Source organism: Lucilia cuprina, chromosome 4 (assembly GCF_022045245.1).
Source record: "Lucilia cuprina isolate Lc7/37 chromosome 4, ASM2204524v1, whole genome shotgun sequence".
NCBI classification, from domain to species: domain Eukaryota; kingdom Metazoa; phylum Arthropoda; class Insecta; order Diptera; family Calliphoridae; genus Lucilia; species Lucilia cuprina.
This window is the reverse complement of record NC_060952.1, coordinates 48,053,139-48,077,246: the sequence shown is the minus strand read 5'-3', so window position 1 is coordinate 48,077,246 and position 24,108 is coordinate 48,053,139. Positions and strand designations below refer to the sequence as shown.

General features: G+C 30.2%; 2 protein-coding genes across 6 annotated transcripts in view; one reads left to right on the top strand and one right to left on the bottom strand.

Annotated features, from left to right (window-relative positions):
• LOC111681379 overlaps positions 1-24,108 on the top strand; it is a 297,068-nt gene that overhangs the window by 61,632 nt on the left and 211,328 nt on the right. The gene's annotated exons all lie outside the window — the stretch shown is intronic.
• On the bottom strand, positions 53-23,020 carry LOC111681381 (tyrosine kinase receptor Cad96Ca). The gene is made up of 5 exons (XM_023443138.2): positions 22,848-23,020; positions 22,618-22,723; positions 22,164-22,303; positions 450-591; positions 53-387 (listed from the first exon to the last, which is right to left on the bottom strand). The coding sequence occupies exons 1-5, from the start codon at positions 22,982-22,984 to the stop codon at positions 163-165; spliced, it is 750 nt and encodes a 249-aa protein (XP_023298906.2). The 5' UTR covers positions 22,985-23,020; the 3' UTR covers positions 53-162.

The following is a 24,108-nucleotide window of genomic DNA, read 5'->3' as shown; positions in this document are numbered from 1 at the left end:
AAATAAATAAAAAATTTAAATAAATTAAAAATTGAAGAGGAAAATAAAAATGGAGCATTTTTACTGGCAGTGTATATTTGAATAATAAAAAAACATCCTGAGGTACTTAACTTTTTTTAAGAAAACAACAAATTATTTTTTGTATATACTTCAATAAATACTTTAGACTTTTTCACCGCTTAAACTAACAATATTGTAATAATTATGATCTGGAAATCTTTCTAATTCGATATAATCCATTTCTGTATGTAGAAGTTTATCAAGCATTTTCACCAGTTCTCCAAATGAAGGTCGTTCGTTAGGATCCTGAGACCAGCAGTAGTACATGATATTATAGAGTTCTCTTCTACAATGTTCCGGCTTCTCCAATCGATAACCGTCACGAACCTTGAATAAATTTTACAAATATTTATTTAAAAATTGAAATGGAGTATATAAGTTATATTTACTTTGCGCATAACATCAGAAGCTGAAATGCCCGGATATGGCGTGGATCCAAGTGTTACAATCTCCCACATCAGTATACCGAAACTCCAAATATCGGATTTTACGGAAAATATATTATCGTAAAGCGATTCAATTGCCATCCATCTAGAATTGTATTGAATATGTTAACATATTGGTTACATTCATATGTATATAGAAAGTGGGTTTTAAAATATGTGGGAAATAATAAGTACTTCTATTTTGACTTTCAGTATTAAAATACTTCATCTAATAACATATAAGCAAAATATATTATGAATATCTTAAAACTAAGGAATACAAATACATACTAATAAAATGGTTAAAATGAGAACAATTTTATGAATCTCCTTCAAAAATAATACATATTCATATTCAGAATTATAAACTTTTCATAATAATTTTGTATGCTCATTTACTACAGGACTGATATAACTCAATACTTGGTATTTATACCCTACACCACTATAGTGGGGAGGGTATTATACGTTTGTGCTGATGTTTGTAACATACAAAAATATTGGTCCAATACCCACCTTAAAGTATACCGATCGAATCAGAATCATTTTCTGAGTCGATTAAGACATCTCCGTCCGTCTGGCTGGCTGGCTGTCCATGTAAACCTTGTGCGCAAGGTACAGGCCGCAATTTTCAAGATAATTTGATGAAATTTGGACCAAGCATTTGGACCGATTTTAACCATTTTCAATAGGCTTCGTCCCTGGGCCAAAAGAAGCAAATTTCATCTAATTATCTTCAAAATTGCGGCCTGTACCTTGCGCACAAGGTTTACATGGACAGCCAGCCAGACGGACGGACGGACGGACATAGCTTAATCGACTCAGAAAATGATTCTAAGCCGATTGATATACTTTAGACGAATATTTTTCTATGTTACAAACATCAGCACAAACCTAATATACCCTCCCCACTAAAGTGGTGTAGGGTATAAATATATCCTTTTCCCAAATTTACCGAGGATCGGCCCATGTTTGACCTATGCACCTATATAAAACCTCAAATTTGGTATTATCAATAAATTGCTTAAATACTTTGGAATTAAGGTAAAATTCAACATAAAATTTTCTTTATAAAAAGTAAACATTTTAAAAATATACTCAAGGTGTAGGGTATTATATGGTCGGCCATGCCCGACTATACTTTCCTACTTGTTTTTAAATGTGTATTTACAGATATAGACCATATAGAAGTATTTCATTTACATAGTTTAATATACATAGTTTTATCAATAAAAATGTATATTATTTTTGGTATCAGGATGATTGTTGCTGCAGATATGAAATTTGATATGATAATATCAAATTATTCGTTAAGCACTGTGTATGTTTAGTTTCTATTTTTTAGATTCAAAAAGTATTTTTTGAATAACAAAAAATGCCAACAAAATACTCCTTTTAAATTTTCTTTTATTTAGGTCTATAACCATAGAAAAATAAATAGAAGTGTTACTGAGAGTAGGAAATATTACTCTCTTACATGTACAGGTTTTGTGTGAATTTAATACAATTGTATGAGTATTTTTATTTTTGTTTACATAAAATAACAAAAATATGAAAGTACAAAATGTATCCGAATACATCATACCCTACCACATTGCGAGTAAGTAGCAATAAGTTATTTAGTATTTTTTAATGTAGAAGTTATATTCAAGAGATTGATGTTTGCTTAATTAATGAATGTACTACTCATTATAACAATATGTAGTCAAAATTTCGTATATATAAAATTTGTTGAGCCTAATTTTATAAATACCCTATTCTTGTATAGCATGTACCGCTTACAAAAAAAGTTCAATAGGCTAATTTATGGACGGATTACATCATTACATCGACGCAGGTGTTACAAACTTTAAGACATAAACAAAATTCCGTTCCCATTAGTGTGGTGTAGGGTGTATTTTGACTGCATTTGGGCTGCTTTGAAATTAACAATAATCGTTCATATCAAGCGTTAATTTTAGCATTAGCACAATTCCTTTGGCAAAATAGCCCCTGCTGCTGCAATAAACACTGCTAAAAGTTATGTTTTTCCTATAAAATTATTGAAAACATTTTCAGAAAAAAACAAATTTTTCAATCGTTTTTATTTTTTTAATATAATTTTTAAGTGTCAATATTGACTCAACCCAGCAAACACAAAGAGTTTATTTAAAATTAAGAATAATTTTTAAAGAAAATGTTTCTTACATTGGTCAACTGATATTGAATAAAAATGGCTAATTCAAAACATTATTTCATAAAATATCGAAATATAATGTCAAACAAAAATATAAAAACTTTTTAAACGAAAGAGTTTGTGTTTGTTGGGTTACATATTTTTCAACTAATACATTCTCACGACTTAGGTTTTTGACAGCAGACTTAGGTTTTGTCATTCTCAGTTTCAGTTCTATGTATACCTTTTCTATGTCTATAACTGTCAAGTTTCATATTTCTATGTTTAAAACAAATTAAAACAAGTAATTATAGTCGGGCGAGGCCGACCATAATAAAACATTTCATAATAAAGCATTTAAGTTGAATTGTACCTTGCTCAGATATATTAAATCCATTTATTGTTAGAAAAATTGTAGACAATTTTGTAGTCAAATTTTGAAGGTTTTTTTGGATTTGCCGCTTTTGGTCGAAATACGAGTATGTTAAACATAATTATGAAGTTAAAAGCACTATTTGGCGCATTCAGTTATATGAGGGTGAAATAATGGACCGATGTTAACCATTTTCAATAGGCTTCATGTGCAATATTTTATTGAATTATCTCCAAAATCGCGACCTGTAAGTTGATTACAGGTTTACATGGTCTATTCGGGGGTTCAGTTGTGTGGCAGCTAGGTAAAATAATGGACCGATCTTAACCATTTTGAATAGGCTCATGTGCCAAATTTTATTGAATTATCTCCAAAATTGCGACTTGTAGGTTGATTACAAGGTTTACATGCTCTACTCGGGGTTCAGTTGTGTGGGGGCTAGGCGATATAGTGGGCCGATGTTAACCATTTTCAATAGGCTTCGTCAGCACAAACCCAATATAGAAATTATAAAAATGTCCCTTTTACAAATTTTCTCTTAATAAACATTGTAAATAACATTGGAGAAAACCAAAACAAGTTTTGTAGGGAATACAATTTCCAACATTTTGGTAATGATTATTTTCGCGGATCATCATTTGATTTCAAATTATTTTGTTTTCATTTTCCTTAACTATGTTACTTAAGAATATCAATTAGATTTATACTAATAAATATATTTTGATTTCTATTATTGCATAAAATAGCAAAAAATTCTTATTTAATCATTTATTTCAATCCGACTTATTTTAAATTGGTCTAGAAGTTGCAATTTCACTTTCAATTTGAAATTAAATTTTGTGGATTTTTTAATTTACTCACCAAATTTCATAAAAATCGGAGTAGTAAATATAGCCTATTTCGTTTATTTATATGAGTACCACAAGTGCTTTAACTAAGAAGTTCCTATAAAAATATTAACGGAAGGACAGGCGAGATTTATTCGCTCTAAAAAGTGATTTTAAGGATCCAAAAGGTGAGGAAGAATCCAATATTTACGGTGAAAGATTAACTAGTATAAATAAAATAATATTATGGTGTTTTTACGTGGATCCCGAAGGAACATCAACCAACTAACTAGCCAGGACATAGTCCTACGGGCAACTGGCCACCCGTATTACCAGATTATGCGGTGCTCTGGTTCGACCTCTTTTCAATCTATGCAAGGATTTTGCCAGGCAGTAGACTGTAACCAATTTTTATCCCAGCCAGACTAAAGGTATTTGAAAACCCCTCTATTCCCCGGGATTGCAATAACACCAAGGTGGAGGCTTCACTAAGGTAACATGCCCCCAGGGGGATGGGCTGTGCAACGATGAATCAGGCTACGCTACTCCTTTTTATATAGATTACATTCAACACACACTTTTCTGTTAATTCAATTTTTAAATTCAAATTTAAATTTATTACTTCACCATCCTATAAAATCATTCATTTGAATTCATTCATATGCTGAATTCTTTAGGACTTTAAAAATGTTGAATTCATTACATGTATTATTCATTCTTTAAAGGCTTAATTCCTTGCTGAATGATTTAAATTTTTTTTGAATTCATATCTATTACAAAATATATTTAATCGTTTTTTCTTCATTCATTTTGTTAACGATTAATGAATTTTTTTTAAATAAAAATGTCTATACATTAGTAATTTGTTTTAGTAATTTTATATGGTATTTTACAAACACAATTTTTTTTAATTTCAGCTAATGAAATATGATTAAACAAAAAACAAGCACTTATTATAGATGAAATTAGACTAAAATAAATATTATATGTGTTAAATTTAAATAAATTTTTTATTTTTTAAATTTATTAAATTTCCATTCGAAAAAAGTTTGAACGTATACGTACGTACACGTATAAACAGAATATTTCAAATTTGAATTAGAATTTTTATCTGATGAATCCGTCGATGATAAAAATTATGTGGTTCCTAGGCAAAAGCGAACAAAAATATAACAACTGATATATTATTTTAGAACAATTTTCAAATTAAACATTTATTTAAACATTTTAATTTTCGAATGTACTATTTATTGGATATGAATGGAAACATGAAATGGAAAGATGAAAACTTACATAAATTATTTTAAGCGTATGAATCCTTATGTAAATGCAATAAAATACTTTAATACTATGATTAATCAGAGTCCCTCTGAGTTATTCAGAAGGAAAACCTAGCACAAACAAGTAAGAGTGCTATATTCGGGAATTTTTTAAATTTTTTTTTTCCGACTACATTAATATTACGCCAAGAGCCAAACAAAACAAACAATAACAACGCTAAACGAAATAAAAAACAAAATACACAAGGCATCTAAACCAACAGACATCTAAACATACATAACGAAAAACACAGAAAAACAAAAACAAAATAAACAACGCAATAAAACCAACATACATCCAAATATACGAACAGAATTCACAAAAACAAAATACATAACTCAATGACGCCAACAGCATCCAAACATAAACAAATACACAAACACACAGACGGACAGACAGACAGACGGATATAGCTTAATCAACTCCGCTACCTATAAGGATCCAGAATATATATACTTTATGGGGTCGGAAAATTATATTATAGTAATTACAAACGGAATGATAAACTTATATATTCTCAAGAAGGTGAAGGGTATAAAAAGGCGCTTCGTGGCTGATTCTTTTGCGTTAGGGACCGACTGTTTTAAGCAAACTTCAACGGACTTGTTATGTTTTATGACCATAAACTTATGGCCACATGCTATTTATGTATGTTTGTTTCTATATTGTACATAAATATTATGTATCTTTATTTGCATCAATAATGTTAAAACTAAAAAAATAGAAAAATTTTCTAAAATAAAAAAACAAGTAAAAAAACAAGTAAGAGTTCTATATTCGGCTGTGCCGAATCTTATGTACCCTTCACCATGATGTGGTAAAAAACAGTCATTACGAATATTATTACAAAAAATCAAAAAATAACAATTGTAGCCCATTTTATACGATCTAAATTAATCCGGGCTTTACATGCTTAACTTCATATTTCTAGGTTCAATATTATAGAAAATTTAAAAAGTACGTTTTGAAGAACGAAAAAGTACCAAAAACTTCCCTTTTATGGGTTCCCACTTAATCCAGGCTCTACATAATGTTTCTAGGTTCAATATTATAGAAAATTCAAAAAGTACCTTTTGTAGAACGAAAAAGTACCAAAAAGTCCCCTTTTATGTATTCTGGACTAATCCGGGCTCTACATACTGAATATCATGTTTCTAGGTTTAATATTGTAGAAAATTCAAAAAGTACCTTTTGTAGAAAGAAAAAGTTCCAAAAAGTCTCTTTTTGCAAGTTCTTACCTAGTTAAGGCCCAACATGATAAATTTCATGCTTCTAGATTCAATTTTATAGAAAATTCAAAAAATACCTTTTGTAGAATGAAAAAATACCAAAAAGTCCCCCTTTATGTGTTCTAGCCTAATCCTTGCTCTACATACTTAATTTCGTGTTTCTAAGTTCAATATTATAGAAAATTCAAAAAGTACCTTTTGTAGAACGAAAAAGTTCCAAAAAGTCCCTTTTTATAGTTTCTTACCTAGTCAAGGTCCTACATGCTAAATTTCATGTTTCTAGGTTCAATATTATAGAAAATTCAAAAAGTACCTATTGTAGAACGAAAAAGTAAAAGGAAAGTCCCCTTTATAGGTTCTTACCCAGTCAAGGCCCTATATGCTAATTTCGTGTTTCTAAGTTCAATATTTTAGAAAATTCAAAAAGTACCTTTTGTAGAACGAAAAAGTTCCAAAAAGTCCCTTTTTATAGGTTCTTACCTAATCAAGGTCCTACATTCTAAATTTCATGTTACTATAGAAAATTCAAAAAAGTAAAAAAGTAGTAGAACGAAAAAGTGTTCTCGTCTAATCCGGGCTCTACGTACTTGATTTCATGTTTCTAGCCAATAACAACGTAACGTAACGTCATATTCATTCTTTGATTTGTGTTTAGAAACAAGAAACCACAATAACAAACAATTTACCGTTTGATACTGTGTTTTGTTTTTGTTTGTTTATTTTTTTGTACAAGCATTCACGAAAAATGTAAATTTTTCATGAAATTTTCAGAGGTGGTCTCGGATTTTTACTCATATCTTCGTTATTTATGGACCGATTGGACTGATTTTAAATAGCGATCTATTCGATCGTATTTTCAATAGAATTATTGAAAATTCGGATATCTGGGGTCTTGTGAAAACTGATTTCAACATACACACAGACAGACGGACATGGCTAAATCGACTCCGCTATCTATAAGGATCCAGAATATATATACTTTATAGGGTCGGAAAATTATATTAAAGAATTTACAAACTGAATGACAAACTTATATATACCCTTCTCACGAAGGTGAAGGGTAAAACAAGTTTTCTGCGAAGCAAAATAGCTCTTAGGTCCCTTCAGAAAAAAACTTCAACATTAATAATACAGAACAGTAAAAAATTTCGGAATAAACATGATTTATATACGGTCCATTATTGAATGACGTACACACATATAAATCCACCTACGAATACACCGATGAAAATCGAAATAAATTTTATAGGAACATAATTCTTCTGATTTGACTATAATTGACAGTAACATTTATATAAGGTTCCCTACTGAAAAAGGTTTTACATATATGTACATTATTTTATAAGTATCAGTTCGTAATTGATGTTTCTTGGGGACCATTTTTTGGCTTATGGTTTAATGGCAAGTGTATGTTGTTCTAATAATTATTTCTTTTCTACAATATTTTATTTATTATTTATTAATTTTTTTCTTACATATCACAGTGGGGCAGAATGGAAATTTTTTGGAAATAAATCTGGCATTTCTAAACGGCTGATCCGATCGGGATAAAATTTTGAAGATGAACCCCGCAGATGCCCCAGGGACGGAGCTGTGGCGGCTCAAAGTAGGGTACCTACGACATGTAAAATTTTTAAACTCGTGCCATTTTTTTGTTTTACTACTTATCTCTTATAATATCCGAGTTATAGGCATTTAAAAATTTAGTGATACAAAATTTACCATACCTTGGTCCGCCTTTTTTTGAATACCGGGCGTAATTTTGGACCAAATGGACTCAATTCAAAAAATTTTAGATTTTTGCGTTTTTTTGCCTAAAATGTGTCTTAACTCTTTTATTAATAAAATAAAATTTTCTTTAAGAACATATAACAATTCTATAGTTTTCTAAAAGGTATCTTTACGCAGAACGCTTTGGCGTAAAAAACTTGTCCTATTTTTTGAAAATGTTGCCACTGCGTCCTTCCGAATATGACCTATATTTTATCAAAACTTCAACTTTGGGCGACATGTTCTAAAATCCCAAAGCTGGGATCAGATAACTGAAAGCAGTTTTGGAAACCTCAATATGTTTTCTATTTACTCCAAAAGTATTTTCCCAGCCCTGAAAGAAATGTGGACCCTATGGGCAAAAATGTAAAAAATCCCATTTTTGGGATTTTCATTCCTATTTTTGGAAATTGCGGGATGCCCTTTGGCCTTTTTAATTTTTTTTTTTGCATTTTCTATTTGAAATGTCAAATTTAACAAGCGTTGAAGATTTCATTGAGTTTTATTCATAAATAAAGATTTTGTCATATATTACATATTTGTTAAATTTCTAAAACTATGCTTTATATAAAAATTTTAATAGGGTCGCAGATAGCTACAACAATTTAGTCCATATTTATCCCTTAATATCTTTTTTTAGTTAGATATGGAAATTCTCGGCCCTTTACAAAAAATTTCAAGCCAATATCTCAATTACATTCAAAAATATGTTCATTTAAACCTGTATCCTTTAATTTCATATTTTTCATATTTTAGTATTAAATATGACAGAACATGTTTAAATCTTATATTTACCTATTTTCTATTTGCTTGCTTATCCTTATAATTGAAAGGTCCTATTATGCTTAAATTTTCAGAAATTTATAATTATTTTTACCTCAATTTTTTCGACAGATCATTTCGTTCTGTTTCGTTTATGATCATGTAGGTAAAAATATACAGGTAATGATAATTTCGAATCATTCACTAATAAGAAATATCAATGACTGAATTACAGGTTATAGTAATATAGTCCAAAATGTTAATAGGCAGACAGTTCGTAATTTTTTACTTTGGAATACCTGTATCGGAAATGACAAGAATTGGTATATAAGCATCATTAACAGCATCAAGAATTGTGTCAGACTTTTCAGAAGACCATCTAAGGAAAATTCATAACTGTGATGTTGTCTTAATGTGTAAGTGGGGATGTGACGGTTTATCAGCACTTCCAGAATACAAACAAGCTTGTGGAAGTCGGGCATTAGCAGACTACAAAAGTGTATTTATGTCATCATTAGTGCCATTACGAATTCGTTCATATTCCCTTAATCCATCATCGTCAAGCATCGGAAATTCATTTGAAGATATATGTATCAATACAACTCCGGGTTCAAAAAATTTTTGTAGACCCATTGGATTTGAATATATAAAGGAGTCAAAGAAAACAACAAAAGATTTAGTGGAATATTTAAAAGATGAAATAAATGCACTGGAGCCCATTTGCATAAAAATAAAGGAATTCTCTATTAACGTATCATATCAGCTAAGCTTAACAATGATTGATGGAAAGGTCAGCAATGCCATAACAGAAACTTCTTCCTTCTGGAGATGCTCAATATGTAATGAGAAAAAGTCGCAATTCTCAAATATAAACAAAAGCAGAAGTATTAATGAAGAAGTCCTGTCTTTCGGAATTTCACCACTTCATGCCAGAATACGATTTTTTGGATTACTTTTTACACATAGCATACGACCTCAAATATAGAAGTGTGCCAGAGAATCTTATGAAGATAATGAAGAATTGAAAGAACTGAGAGCTGCGGAAAAAAGCAGAATCCAAGAAGAATTTAAAGTTCAGATGGGATTAAACATCGACAAACCACTTCCAAGTTGCGGTAGTACAAATTACGGTAATACGGCGAGAAGGTTTTTTCGTGATTTTGAAATTACTTCAAAAATAACTGGAATCGACAAGGAGTTGCTTCGAAGAGTTAACACTATTTTAATGGCACTGAATAGTAAACATAAAATTAATGGATTACTTGTGTCTCTGTATCCATGGAGGGAACTAACACCAACAGTACACAAAGTATTGTCTCATGGGCAAATAATAATTGAATCGAATATTCTTCCACTTGGAGAGTTAACAGAAGAAGCCCAGGAAGCGAGGAATTGAGATTTTAAGCATGTTCAACTTTTCAGCTAAAGAAAATGCTCCAGGCAATCACAGAATGAAGATATTTTTAATAGTTTACTTCTATCTTCTGATCCTGTTCTTTCAACTATGCAAAAAAGATGGATTTGTTATGAAACTCTATCATCTCAAAACGAGGAAGATTTAAAGGACTTATATTACCTTATGGATATGTATACCGTTATGACAGATTATTTTATAGAAAATAAGTAGTGTTAGGAATTAACTATATAAGTAGGTTGTAAGAATTAATTGTTTTATGTTTATGATAAACAGTTCAAATATAAAAAGCTATTATACTAACTGATGAAATTGTATTAAATTGTGTTTTATATTTCGGTGGGCGGGAAAGGTGGTTTGTGTGGGGTGATTTAGGTGTTATTGTGCGTGGCTCATAATAAAATTATATTTTTTTATTGTATATACAATGTTATAGTCTTTAATAAAATAATTAACTAAATAATTTTTAAAAATTGTCCAAATATTTTATTCAACACCAAATGTATGTTCTGTCATACTTAATACAAAATATGAAAAAGATGAAATTAAAGGACACAGGTTTAAATGAACATATTTTTGAATGTAATTGAGATACAGGAAGCAAAAATATAATGATTTAATTATTTAACTGAATTTAACTAAATTAAATTTTTCTCGACTTTTCGAATTTTTCCGTATTTTGTTTATGTTATAACTAGCTAATACCCGTTATGCCCACTTAACGATTTTGAAAATTCTAACCACAATAGTTTAGAGATGACAAGCAAATTATTGCGAGTTCGCCAATTTCTATCTATATATTAAAAATTTTGTATTTAATTCATGTATGTGGTGCCAGGCCCCCATTTAAAGTCCGCCCGTTATTTTCTAAATGTTCACATGAATGTCAAAGTTATTCACATAAAATTTGAAGATTCTAGCTCTAATAGTTTCGATTTTTTCTATTTAATTCATGTGGGGACTTCAAGTTCCCCAGATGAAACTCCGCCCTTTTTCTCCAAAATGTTCAGTTGAATATTAAAGTAATTTATGAAAAATGTGATGAATCTAGTTATATATTTTCCTAAATAAACAATATTTTGTATTTTATTCATATGGGAGATATCAAGTCCCCATTTTGATACAAGTTATAATATTAGTTCGTTAAAATTAATAGACATCAGTTTTCTGCAGGGGAACTAATAATAACACTGGTATCCATAAAATTATGAATGATTTGTTCATTATTTCCATGATTCCCATTGATCCAAATCAAAAATAAATTTTAAAATGTTATGTGTAATGTTAACTGTTAATGTATTAAACAACTGAATTTAGAATTTAGGGACTGAGTTTAGAAATATTTAACCTTCTATAATTAATTTTTTCAAATTTACTGACTCTTATTTCACAACGTATACAAGGAAATGACAAAAATGTAAAACAAAATTCCAAATAATAAAAAAACATGAGAAACCATGCCGAAACAAAATGCTCTGCAGATAATTTTGGGGTACTCCTGCATTATATAGCTAGTCTTTAAAAGTCGGTTGTTTGCGTTAATACCAAATTTTGGAACATTTCTGTTACATTGTTGCTCGTTTATAGTCAGTCTACTAAAGTTAACAAATAAAATCATAATAATAGAGAAACAAGGGAAAACATGATGAAATACAATTAATTCTCTCCAGATAATTTTGAGGCACTTCTGCATTACATTATAGTTAGCTTGTAGTTAGTATTTAAAAATCAGTTGTTTACGTTGCCAAATAAAAAATTTCGGGACAGATCTGCATTACATTGTAGCTAGCTTACAGTCAGTCTGTAAAAGTAAACTAGAAGTGAATTTTTCTCGTAGTCGACTGTATTAGTTTTCACGATAAACTAATTTTTATATTTAATTTATATGGGAGGTTCCACGCCCCCTAACGCTAGTCCACCCACTTTTTATCCCAAATAATCATATTGACACTAAAGTGGTTTTGACAAAATTTGAGAACTCTAACTGTTATATTATCTCAAGACAAACGAATTTTTGTACTTAATTTATTTGGGAGGTACCGCTCCCCTCATGGATAGTCCGCCAATTTATTACGCAAAATGTTTACATGGATGTTAAAGTTATTCGTGCAAAATTTTAAGATTCTAACTGCAGTGGAACTGAACCCACCAAATAGTGCTTTTAAGTTCATAATTATGTTTAATATAATCGTATCTCGACAAAAATGTGCAAAACCAAGTTCTATACTAGTCTTGATGACCCTGATGAGATTTATAATTATAGGGCCTCATTTAACCCTAGCCCTGTAAAAAATCCCCCATCAAAATTTTACTTAAATATGCACAGTTTTATTAAACAGAAATGGCTTTAGTATATCTGAGGCAAGGTACAATTCAACTTAAATGCTATATTATGGAAATTAAATCATATTTTATTCGTATACAGGAGTAGGGTATTATATGGTCGGCCTCGCCAGACTATAACTTTTTACTTGTTCAATTTTGTATCAAACATTTTTGTTTTAGGGGGGGGGTCTGAATTTCCCTTATTCCCTCTGTGGATCCGCGCCTGAAATGTGTACTACTTTTTTACCCTACACCAATTTAGTGGGAAGGGTATATTGGGTTTGTGCTGATGACGCGCAATAATATTGGTCTTATACCCACATTAAAGTATACCAATCCGCAAGTCGCTATTTTGGAAATAATTCAATGAAATTTGGAACATGATCTTCTACGGTATTGTAAACGAGGGCAAATGAAAACAAGTAAGATATTATAGTCGGGCGAGGCTGATTATATAATACCCTACACCTGTATACGAATGATTTAGTTTTCATAATAAGTTGAATTGAACCTTGCCTCGGATATACTTAAGCCATTTAATGTTAATATAACTGTAAATTTAAGTAAAATTTTTAATGGGTGCTTTTTATAGGGTCATCAAGGCTAGTATAGACCTTGGTTTTGAAGCTTTTTGTCGAGATACGAGTATATTAAACATAATTATGAACTTAAAAGTCCTATTTGACAGGTTCGGTTGTATGGGGCCTACGTGAAATAATGGACCGATGATAACTATTTTCAATAGGCTTCATAAAAGATCATGTGCCAAATTTAATTGAATTATCTTCAAAATTGGGACATAGCTAATTCGACTCAGAAAATGATTTTGAGCTTGAAGGTGTGTATAGGACAGCCAAGCGCAGAAAGAGAAACTGTTATTGTAGTGGTGAGAAAATGCAAAAAACACTTAGAAAAAATATTTCCAAATTAGTCTTGTTATGATCAAGTTTTATAACAAGTAAAATGGTAAATTTTACAGATAAAACATATCCAAAGAAAAGAAAAATGTTAATTTCTTCACAAAGACTAGATTTTTTAATGTAAAATGTTTAAAAAAAGTATTAAAAATGTAGTTTTTATGTATTTTTACTATTATGCATTCCTGAAAAGTTTTTGGAGTGTATGAGTTTTTTGCACGTTACTCTCTTGTTTGAAAATGATATTGTTGTTTTTACATATTTTGTTTGCAATTTCTGTATTTTTTACTCTCTTGCAATGAGTTTTATTTACGATCGGGTTATGTACATGTGAATTGCCGAAAATCTTCATAATTAGAACAATATGAACGCGCAACGCTGGTATATGACCAATATTATTGTGCGTTACAAACAAAGCAGAAACCCAAAATACCCTCCCCACTAAAGTGGTGTAGGGTATAACAAGTAAGAAAGTATAGTCGGGCTTGGCCCAAAAGTATAGTTTATTTATCATAATAAAGCATTTATTTTGAAAATTACCTTGATTCCAAATTAATTAAGCAATTTTTTTACGAAAAACTTATTTTCTAAGATGCTTCATATTGGGGATAGGAGCAAATATAGAGCGATCCCAATAAAATGAGCTGGACAGATTTGTAATTATATGATATTTATAAATATATTTAATATTTGTCTGTGCTAAATTTAAATGCAATAACAGTGCTAATAAATGAATTACGGATATTGAAGTCACTTTTTGAAGGGGGCTTTGTAAGGAGGTTAAAAAGAAGTCCGATCATTTCGAAATCTGACAAGTTCATCAAGGCTTGTATAAAAGTTAGTTAAGCGAACTTTCATCGGGATACATTTATATTCTATATAATTATGAGCTCAAAAGCCCTTTTCGATGGGTTCAGTTATATGGGGGTCTAGGTGAAATAATGGACTGATTATAACAACTTTCAATAATCCAAATTTCATCAAATTATCTTAAAAATTTGCGACCTGTACTTTGATAAATCGACTTGAATCGAATCTATGAATATCACAAAAGTGTAACTTGGATAAATTCTTTGAATAAGTATATGGAAAATTGTCTTATAACTGTATCTCAGAGTCCTTGTACAATTGTACGTGATTCAAATGTTGATTTCAGGCACATAATTTAAACGACCATTTTCAAACTTTCGTGCACTCATTACCAAACCTATCATACACTCATTATCAAACCTAACAATGGGACACCAATAGAATATATATTTTGTAATTTTGATTTTGAATTTTAAGTTTATTCTATAGAGTGGCAGTTATGAGATCATCATGTTATGAATATCAGAATTGACTGTAAATCGAACATGACCGATAAGTAGATTTACTCATTAGAGAAAAATTATCTCGTACTCTGTCTGCTTCGAACTTGATTGATGATCCCAATGTAAATACTTCTTACCTAACAGATACAATGACAAATGCTATCAATACTTCAACGATACTATCTAGAACCAGGAAATATTTAAAACTTGCATTAATAACATGGAATATTGGTAATAAGGAGTGAGATCGAAAAATTCTTAACATACATATATGTTTAAAAAAAAAAACACTAAACTTACAGCTTTATGTTTTTTTTTATTTGATTCAAATTATTATTACAATTTACAAAAAAAAATATTTTTATAGTTTTAATCACTAGTGATGAAATTTTGAACCCTTTTCGGAAACCCTTCCATTAGTTACAAAAATAAATTATTAAAATAGGAAGATATTTATCTGATATTATTGTAAAGAACGATAATATAGTTTTAATCTAGGATGATAATGGCAATGCAGAATCATTAAAAATCTGTTAAGGATTTAAATAACGGAATTGAGTACAACTCTAGACATAACAGTAATGCTGTACGTTTATTAAAATATAATCGTAATCAATTTGTGTTCTTTCACATTAATGAAAAATGAATTTAATCAATTAATTTCTCATTTAGATATAAATAAAAGCCCAGCTGGTGGGGTAACGTCAAGATGTTTATTAGAACGTAAGGAAATTGTGTCACCAATATTAGCAAGAATTTTCAATTCATATGTTAACCACTTATTTGATTATCCAAAAATTCACAATATTATTCCGATCATAAAGGAAGATTTTGTATCATGAATTATCTGCATTTTTAGAGAAAGAAAACATAAAACATCCGAATCAGTCCGGTTTCGAAAGTGTTGTTGTACTGATAATGCAGTGCTATAAGTTGTCATTCATATATGTATGTGATGGTTTGGATAGGGGTTTCAGTAAAGTAGGTGATATTTTTATGATTTTTCTAAGGCCTTTGACCTTGTAAATCAGTTAATAATGGCTGAAAAACTTTTAGTTTATGGTATAAGTAAGGTTTTTAAATTCCCGTCGTTTTTTTTTTTTTTGATTCTCGGGAATCGGAAAAAATGTTCACGTGATGTTTTATTGAAATTGTTTGTATATATCAGGTAATATAGACATACAGTGTCTCTCATAAGTATTCGAATTTAGGTATAATATAAAAAGAAACTAAATTTAATAACAAATTTTGTATGCAAAATTAATAAATTAATTTGTTAAATTCTCTAGACATTCCTTAGCTTTGATATCACGCTTTTTGAAACTTTAAAAATTCACATTTACTTAAATTAATTTAGCTTTATTTTAAAAAAAGTCCATAAAATTACCTCACAAAAGTATACGAATTTTTTCTGTATTTCATATTTGACTATATTATACGAAACACAAAACTTAGAATCGAATGGTTTTTTTATACCCTTCACCTTCGTGAGAAGGGTATATATAAGTTTGTCATTCCGTTTGTAATTTCTATAATATAATTTTCCGACCCTATAAAGTATATATATTCTGGATCCTTATAGATAGCGGAGTCGATTAAGCCATGTCCGTCCGTCTGTCTGTCTGTCTGTTGTAATCAGTTTTTAGAGGACCCCAGATATCGGCGAGATCCGAATCTTCAATAATTCTATTAGACATGCTTTCGAGAAGATCGCTATTTAAAATCAGCAAAATCGGTCGGTAAATAACGGAGATATGAGCAAAAATCCGAGACAACCTCTGAAAATTTCAAAACAAAATCTACATCTCGTCAATGTTTACCAGCAATGAATCAGAGGTCGAAGTCGACCGGCTTCGAGTCGGAGCTTAGCCGCCGCCGAACTATATTTAGTTGCTTAAGCCGCCGCCAAAAACATTCGGCTTAAATCGACTCAAATTTTTTTAATGTTTTTATTAACTAGACAGTAAGATCAATTATGTTTAAAATACACTATGGTGAAGGGTATATAAGATTCGGCACAGCCGAATATAGCACTCTTACTTGTATTCTGCTAAAATTGTTTTAAGGGGTAACTATCAACCGAATGGATATATTTTTTGGACATTTGGTCCACAATTTTGGAGTATTTGTACCATCTTTTTATGTTTATATAATTAAAATGGCGGTTTTTGGCAATATTTGTATTTTTTCTCCTTTTTTCCCAGAGATAAAACCAAACTTTGCGTAAAGAATGCGTATTAATTCTTTAGTGTTGTCCAGATAATATAAAAAATACATATACGAAATTCAAAGGTAAAATTTTGAAATATTTGGGAGTTCTTACTGTACCATATCGAAATAAGTTTTAAGTTATAGTCACATTAGTGATATATTAAACTTTATTAGTTTTAAAAGTCTCCTTATAACAATTTTATACAAAAAATTTAATTTATAAATTTTTGATATAAGCACTTTTCACATACATATATGCACATTATCATGGTTATTAAAGGATAATTTATATAAAAATAACTCATGATATAGTCACAATCGAAAAGATATTCCACAAACATTTTTACATTTTACAAAGGGATCAACATGGACCCAAGTAAAGCCGAAATTGGCTACCTGTGTAAACATAACATTTTTACAACTAAAAAATGTTTCCAAATACATTAGTTTTCGAAATCACAGACACACAAAAAGCTAAGAAATTAATTAGTCACCCACAGTTTAATCAAATAACAACAGCGAAAAACATTAAAAGGCATTTAATGCTATTTCATACAAAGTGCTTCAATCTAAATAAATTTCAATGATGCTAGAAATGTTAATATTAAAGTTAATAATAATAAAAACACATGTAATTTTCACAATATATTTTTTATAAAATAAGCAAAGATCTCATTCGGATATTAATTCGTTAATTTAATTTTTGAACGTTTGCCCATTTCAAACAAAATTTTGCCCTTTCAACTGAATTTGTTTAATCTCAAAATGTATTTTGATTTTTTTTGGTTAAGGTGTGTATGATCAGGTCAAATATTTGATTCTACATAACTTTTGTAATTACAAATAATGTCGAAACATACAATAAAGACCTTCTAAAATGATATCGTCAAAGAATCTAAAGGAACTCAAAAACCCAGAAGTTAGACTAACTTCAAAAAAGTATTTTTTTAGTTATCTGAAATAATGGAAAAGTATTGAAGAAAGTAATTTGCTACTAAAGTTGATATCTTGATTTTTTAAAATTATTATAATTTCAATAAATATTTTAAAATGTAAGACTTATTGGTACTTTTTCGTTTTTCAAAAGGTACTTTTTGCAATTTCTACGATATTAAACCTAGAAACATGTAATTAAGTATGTATGGCCAGGATTAAGTGAGAACCCATGAAAGGGTACTTTTTGGTACTTTTTCATTCTTCAAAAGGTACTTTTTGAAATTTCTATAATATTGAACCTAGAAACATGTTATTAATTTCGTATATCCCGGATTAAGTGAGAACCAGTAAAAGGGGACTTCTTGGTACTTTTTCGTTCTTCAAAAGGTACTTTTTACAATTTCTACAATATTGAACTTAGGAACATGTAATTAAGTTTGTATGGCCCGGATTAACTGAGGACCCATAGATGGGGACTTTTTGGTACTTTTTCGTTCTTCAAAAGGTACAAAAGGCTTTAAACACATCATGGTGAAGGGTATATAAGATTCGGCACAGCCGAATATAGAACTCTTACTTGTTTGTTACAAAATTGTCGACTTTTAAACTTTTTTTCGACAAAAGTTGATTTATAGAACCGTAATGTGATATGTTTTTTATACCCACCATCAAAAAAGATGGGGGGTATATTGTTTTTGTCATTCCGTTTGTAACACATTGAAATATTCGTCTAAGACCCATAAAGGTATATATATTCTGGGTCCTTATTAGATTCTAAGACGATCTAGCCATGTCCGTCCGTCTGTCCGTCTGTCTGTCTGTCTGTCTGTTGAAAACACGATAGAGTCCAAACGGAAGTAGCTAGCGAGCTGAAATTTTGCACAGATACTTATAGTTGATCCAGTTTGTTTGGTATTGAAAATGGGCAATATCGGTTCACGATTTCGCCTAGCCCCCATATAAGGCCTCCTTTAGAAAATGACATTATCGCCAATAACTGACTAACAAAAGCATCAATAGCGCTGTATCTTTTCATAGAATTTCATAAGGATCGGTCCATAATTGACCCTACCCCCCATACAAAGTACCCTTCAGAAAATGACTTTATCGTTCACAACTGACTAACAGAAGCATAAAATTTTTCCAATTTTTCAGTCCACTTCCGAAAATCACTTAAACGCATATAACTAATTAAATTATAAAGTTATAAGGATAAAATTCGACCTGTAAATGTTTTGTGTACAATAAAATTATTCTACCAAAATTTTTCCGGTTCACAATCAAACTTTTTGCGATAAAATGAAAATCACTGAATAATTCACTATTAAATGATAATAATTTGATAAAATTCGACGTCAGTATGTCGAATTTTTTAAATGATAGATATTTGATAAATTACGATAAGTTAGGTTTGTTTCATATCAAAAGTGGAAATGTACGTTTTATAAATTTTGAAGCTTAAATAATAACAAATAATTGTAATTTGAATTCAGTCATTATCGTTATGGTAGTGAGCTTTTCAAGTAGTTTTATGAGAGGTAGGGTAAATTATGGACTGATCGTTATTATCGATAGTAATTATACACTACACCATTATAATGAGGAGGGTATTATGCGTTTATTCTGATGTTTGTAAATTCTACCTTAAAGAATACCTAGCTGCTCAGAATAAATTCCCGAGTCTGTGTGAATGTTTTGGGAAATTGTTATCTTCCAAGGTCAATATCTCTGATTTCTATTGTGTCTTCAACAGGCCGTCAAGTTTTGATAGTTTTAAGTAGAAAAACCCATCTTTATACTTTATAGGGTATACGCGCCATAATTCTATGTGTCATAAACGCAATCAATAAATAAAAAGAAAGAAGCTATAGTCGGGAAAGGCCGACCATATAATACCCTACAACTGTATACGATTAAAATATGATTTAGTTTTCATAATAAAGTATTTAAGTTGAATTGTACCTTGTCTCAGATATACTTAAGCTATTTATTGTTTAATAAAACTGGGGACATTTAAGTGAAATTTTAATGGGGTTTTTATAGGGGCTAGGGTCAAATGAAGCCCTATAATTATAAAGTTCATGAGGGTCATCAGGGCCAGTACAGAACTTAGTTTTGCAGCTTTTTGTCGAGATATGAGTATATAAAACGTAATTATGAACTAAAAAGCACTACTTGGCGGGTTCAGTTCTATAGGGCCTATGTGAAATAATGGACCGATGTTAACTATTTTGAAAAGGCTTCGTCTACAGAACCATAAAAGAACATGTGCCAAATTCCATTGAATTATCCCCAAAATTGCGACCTGTAGCTTGATTACAAAATTTTCAAGCCATATTCGGGGGTTCCGTTGTATGGAGGCTAGGTAAAATAATGGAACAATGTTAACCATTTTCAATTGGCTTCGTCTATGGTATCATAGAAGATCATGTGCCAAATTTCATTGATTTGCGACCTATAGTTTGACTACAAAGTTTACATGAACGGACGGACAAAAGGACGAACATAGCTAAATCGACTCAGAAAATGATTCTGATTCCGATTGGTATACTTTAAGGTGAGTATAGGACCAATATTATTGTACGTTACAATCAGCACAAGCCCAATATACCCTCCCCACTAAAGTGGTGTAGGGTATAACAAGTGAGAGTGTTATATTCGGCTGAGCCGAAGCATATACCCACTATTAAACATCTACCATATACCGTAAAGAAATGCTCCCCCATAAACATTAGGGTGATATTTGAAATAAGTCAATTATGGACTAAGCTCTTTTAAAATAACAAAATATAAATTTTTAAAACAAAAATTTTTTGTAAATTTTTTGACCTCATAACTAATCCTCATAACTTTTTGTAGACAGATTTTGATTCACATAAAATTTCTCACATCTGTACTCGCATTTTTATGACAGTAATTAGCGTTAATGTAATTTTCTAAAGGGGACTTACATATATGGTGGGTAGGGTGAATTTCTAACACTGTTTGCATGAAATTCGGTAGCGGATTTCATAACCGTATTTCATAACTCATGTTTTAAAGGCAGTAATGATCGTTGAAGTAAGGGGACCTTATATGGGTTGTAGGGTCAATTATGACCGATCCACATAAAAATTTGGTAGAGAGATCGCTATACTTGTATTTTTTAACCAGTAAAAAGCGTTAAAGTAATTTTCTGAAGGGTACCTTGTATGGGCGGGAGGCTAAATTTTGGACGGATCCTCCTATGTCGTTCCTTTTACTCGTATTTTTAAGCCGGTAATGAGCATTAAAGCCATTTCCTGAAGGGGACCCAATAGGGGGTATAGGGTCAATGGACCTGTCCACATAAAAGTTGGTAAATAGATTTTTTCGCGAGAAACTTTATTTTTAAACAGTATTAGGCGTTAAAGAGTTTTTTTTTCAACAGACTGACGGACGGTCGGACGGACATGGCTAGATCGTCTTCGAATTTAATAAGGACCCAAGGAAATAAAATCATTTTCATAAATTTAATGAAAATGGATTTATAATTGACCTTACCAAGGTCCCCTTCTGAAAATGACTTTAAGACTTATTACTGACCCAAAAATGTATATTATCCAAAACTGTTTTTTTTTAGTTTGTAAAAATTACAAAAATGTAATTTTCATACAACTTATATAAATGTACACACTTAGTAAAGAAACAACGTCGTGGGCAACAGATATATATTTTCCCTCAAATCTTCGTAACTCTCAAGAAATTGAACCTTTTTGTAATGGCTGTAAAAAATCTTGTTATCCTTAATAATACGATTTTTTCATTTAATATCGCCTAAGCCGGAGGTCCACACTACGCATCTTCGCGTCAAAGTATTACGAGCTTTTCATGCATTAAGCGTAAATTTTTTGTTTTATTTTTTAAAAACTGCGAATTTTTCTACAGCTTAAAAGCAGAAAGTAGATCTACTTTAAGCATTCTACGCCTTTGTACTTGTAACTTTCAATTTAATTACGATTTTTTAATAACAGTAATTATATAAACTCTACAAAAGTCGGTTTGTTTGTTTCATTAAAAGTACATGCATTTAATATTTCAAACCCCAACAATAATGCTGTAATAGTACCATTTGAATAATAAGTATAAAATAAAAGCTTAAACTCACCTGATGGGCAATTTTCCTTCACTTTTACGTTCATAAACTTTTGAAGTAATTACATCCCGTGCAAATCCAAAGTCTGCCACTTTGCATGTATGGTCATCTGCAATCAATACATTTCGAGCTGCTAAATCTCTGTGAATAATCTAAATTAGGAAAAAAATAATGACGTTAACTACAATAGATTTGCTTAAAAATTTTGTTTAGTCTTTAGTATGATTTTTTAGATTGTTGATTTTAGATTGCCGTTATATGTAATTAAGTAATACTCATTCCGTTGTAATTTCTATAATATAATTTTCCTTCTGTCTGTTGAAATCAATTTTTAGAGGATCTCAGTATCGATGAGACCTTTTGAAAATAGAACTTATGTACAAATGTATAAGAAATTATGTATAACCAATCAACCTAATTCATACAAAAAACTATATACATATCTTTCTATAAATCGTTAACATACCCCTCGAGATGTTAGATAATCCATTCCCTTGGCAACTTGATACATAAATGATGTCAGGTCACCTGACGTCAGGATATTCGATTTGCCATGTGTATTCCCGTAGTGACTGAAAATGGAAACAACAATTTTAATATTTAACGAAATAAACTTTTTACCAAAAATGTAAACAAACACATACATATGTATGTTTGCAATTGTAAATTTAATTTAAAAATAATAAAAATCCTTACCGCTCAGCTCTTGAACTGCGCAGATATGTTTGAAGTTTACCACGATTTACGTATTCGATTATCACAAATATTGGATCCTTGTCAGTACAACATCCCAAAAATCGTACTACATTTACATGAGGCTCTAATGACTTCATGACCTGTAATATATAAAAAGTAAGTTGTGTTTAAAAAATACGGAAAGCAGTTTATAAAATTTTTAATAATATACACATGTAAAAAATAGAAAGAAAATTTTTCAAATATTTTCTGTCAAACTATATAATGGAACTAGCTTTTTGTATTCGGCGTTTCTCGGGATTTTAAATGATGTATAAAATTAAATCTATAGATCAATGCATGCACATTAACAATGACTTTGCTTTTTACCCCTGAAATTAATATGTCGAAATTAAAATATACATTCAAAATATATAATTCAGAACAACTTTCACAAAATTTATCAAAAAAACACTCATTTTTATACCCTTCACCTTCGTGAGATAAGTTTGTCATTCCGTTTGTAATTTATATAGTATAATTTTTCGACCCTATATAGTATATATATTCTGGATCCTTATAGATAGCTGTCTGTCTGTTGAAATCAGTTTTAGAGGTCCCCAGATATCGGCGACATCCGAATCTTCAATAATTCAGATATATCTCTGTTTAAAATTTCTTAAAGTCAGCCCATCCATTTAGGTTTATCCAATTTATTTTAATTAAATTTTTCTAAAATATACCTTTTGACTGATTACATCAAAATACTTCTCAAGTATTTGCATATTTCCGAAAAAGTACCTAAACTACTCATAATTACCCGTTTATACCCGTTAAGTCCAACTTTCGCAATGACTCTTTACCAATACATATTTCTGACACTCTAAAAGTTAAAACGTAAGTATTTAGCTTTAGAACAGACAAAAATAACTGTTTTAAGATAAAAGCAGTAATTTTGCCTTACGCTATAGATAGCTTAATCGAAAATAATTTTGACTTAAAATATACAAAAATCGGGTTTCAAGCACAGAAGTACCGATTTTCCCAGTTACTAATACATAGTAAATAAATATGGGCCTATCCTTATAAATTTTGGTAAATGAATTTACGTCTACTTCAAATTCATTTATGTAGATTTTGATCGTTTTATTAGTAATTATAAGTTAATTTTGACCTTCAAGTCGTTTTCTGAAGGGGACTTTGTATGGGGGCTAGGGTCATATGAGGCCCGATTTCTATAAAAATTAGTATTGTCATTTATTGTTCTATAAAACTAATTTTT

What these genes read in the sequence shown, in the direction of transcription:
- LOC111681381 (XM_023443138.2), bottom strand. Translation starts at nt 22,984, where the DNA reads ATGAAGTCATTAGAGCCTCATGTAAATGTAGTACGATTTTTGGGATGT. An exon ending in ATTATCTAACATCTCGAGGG is followed by an intron (nt 22,304 to 22,617) that starts GTATGTTAACGA and finishes TTCCTAATTTAG; the next exon opens with ATTATTCACAGAGATTTAGC. An exon ending in GAAGGAAAATTGCCCATCAG is followed by an intron (nt 592 to 22,163) that starts GTGAGTTTAAGC and finishes ATACAATTCTAG; the next exon opens with ATGGATGGCAATTGAATCGC.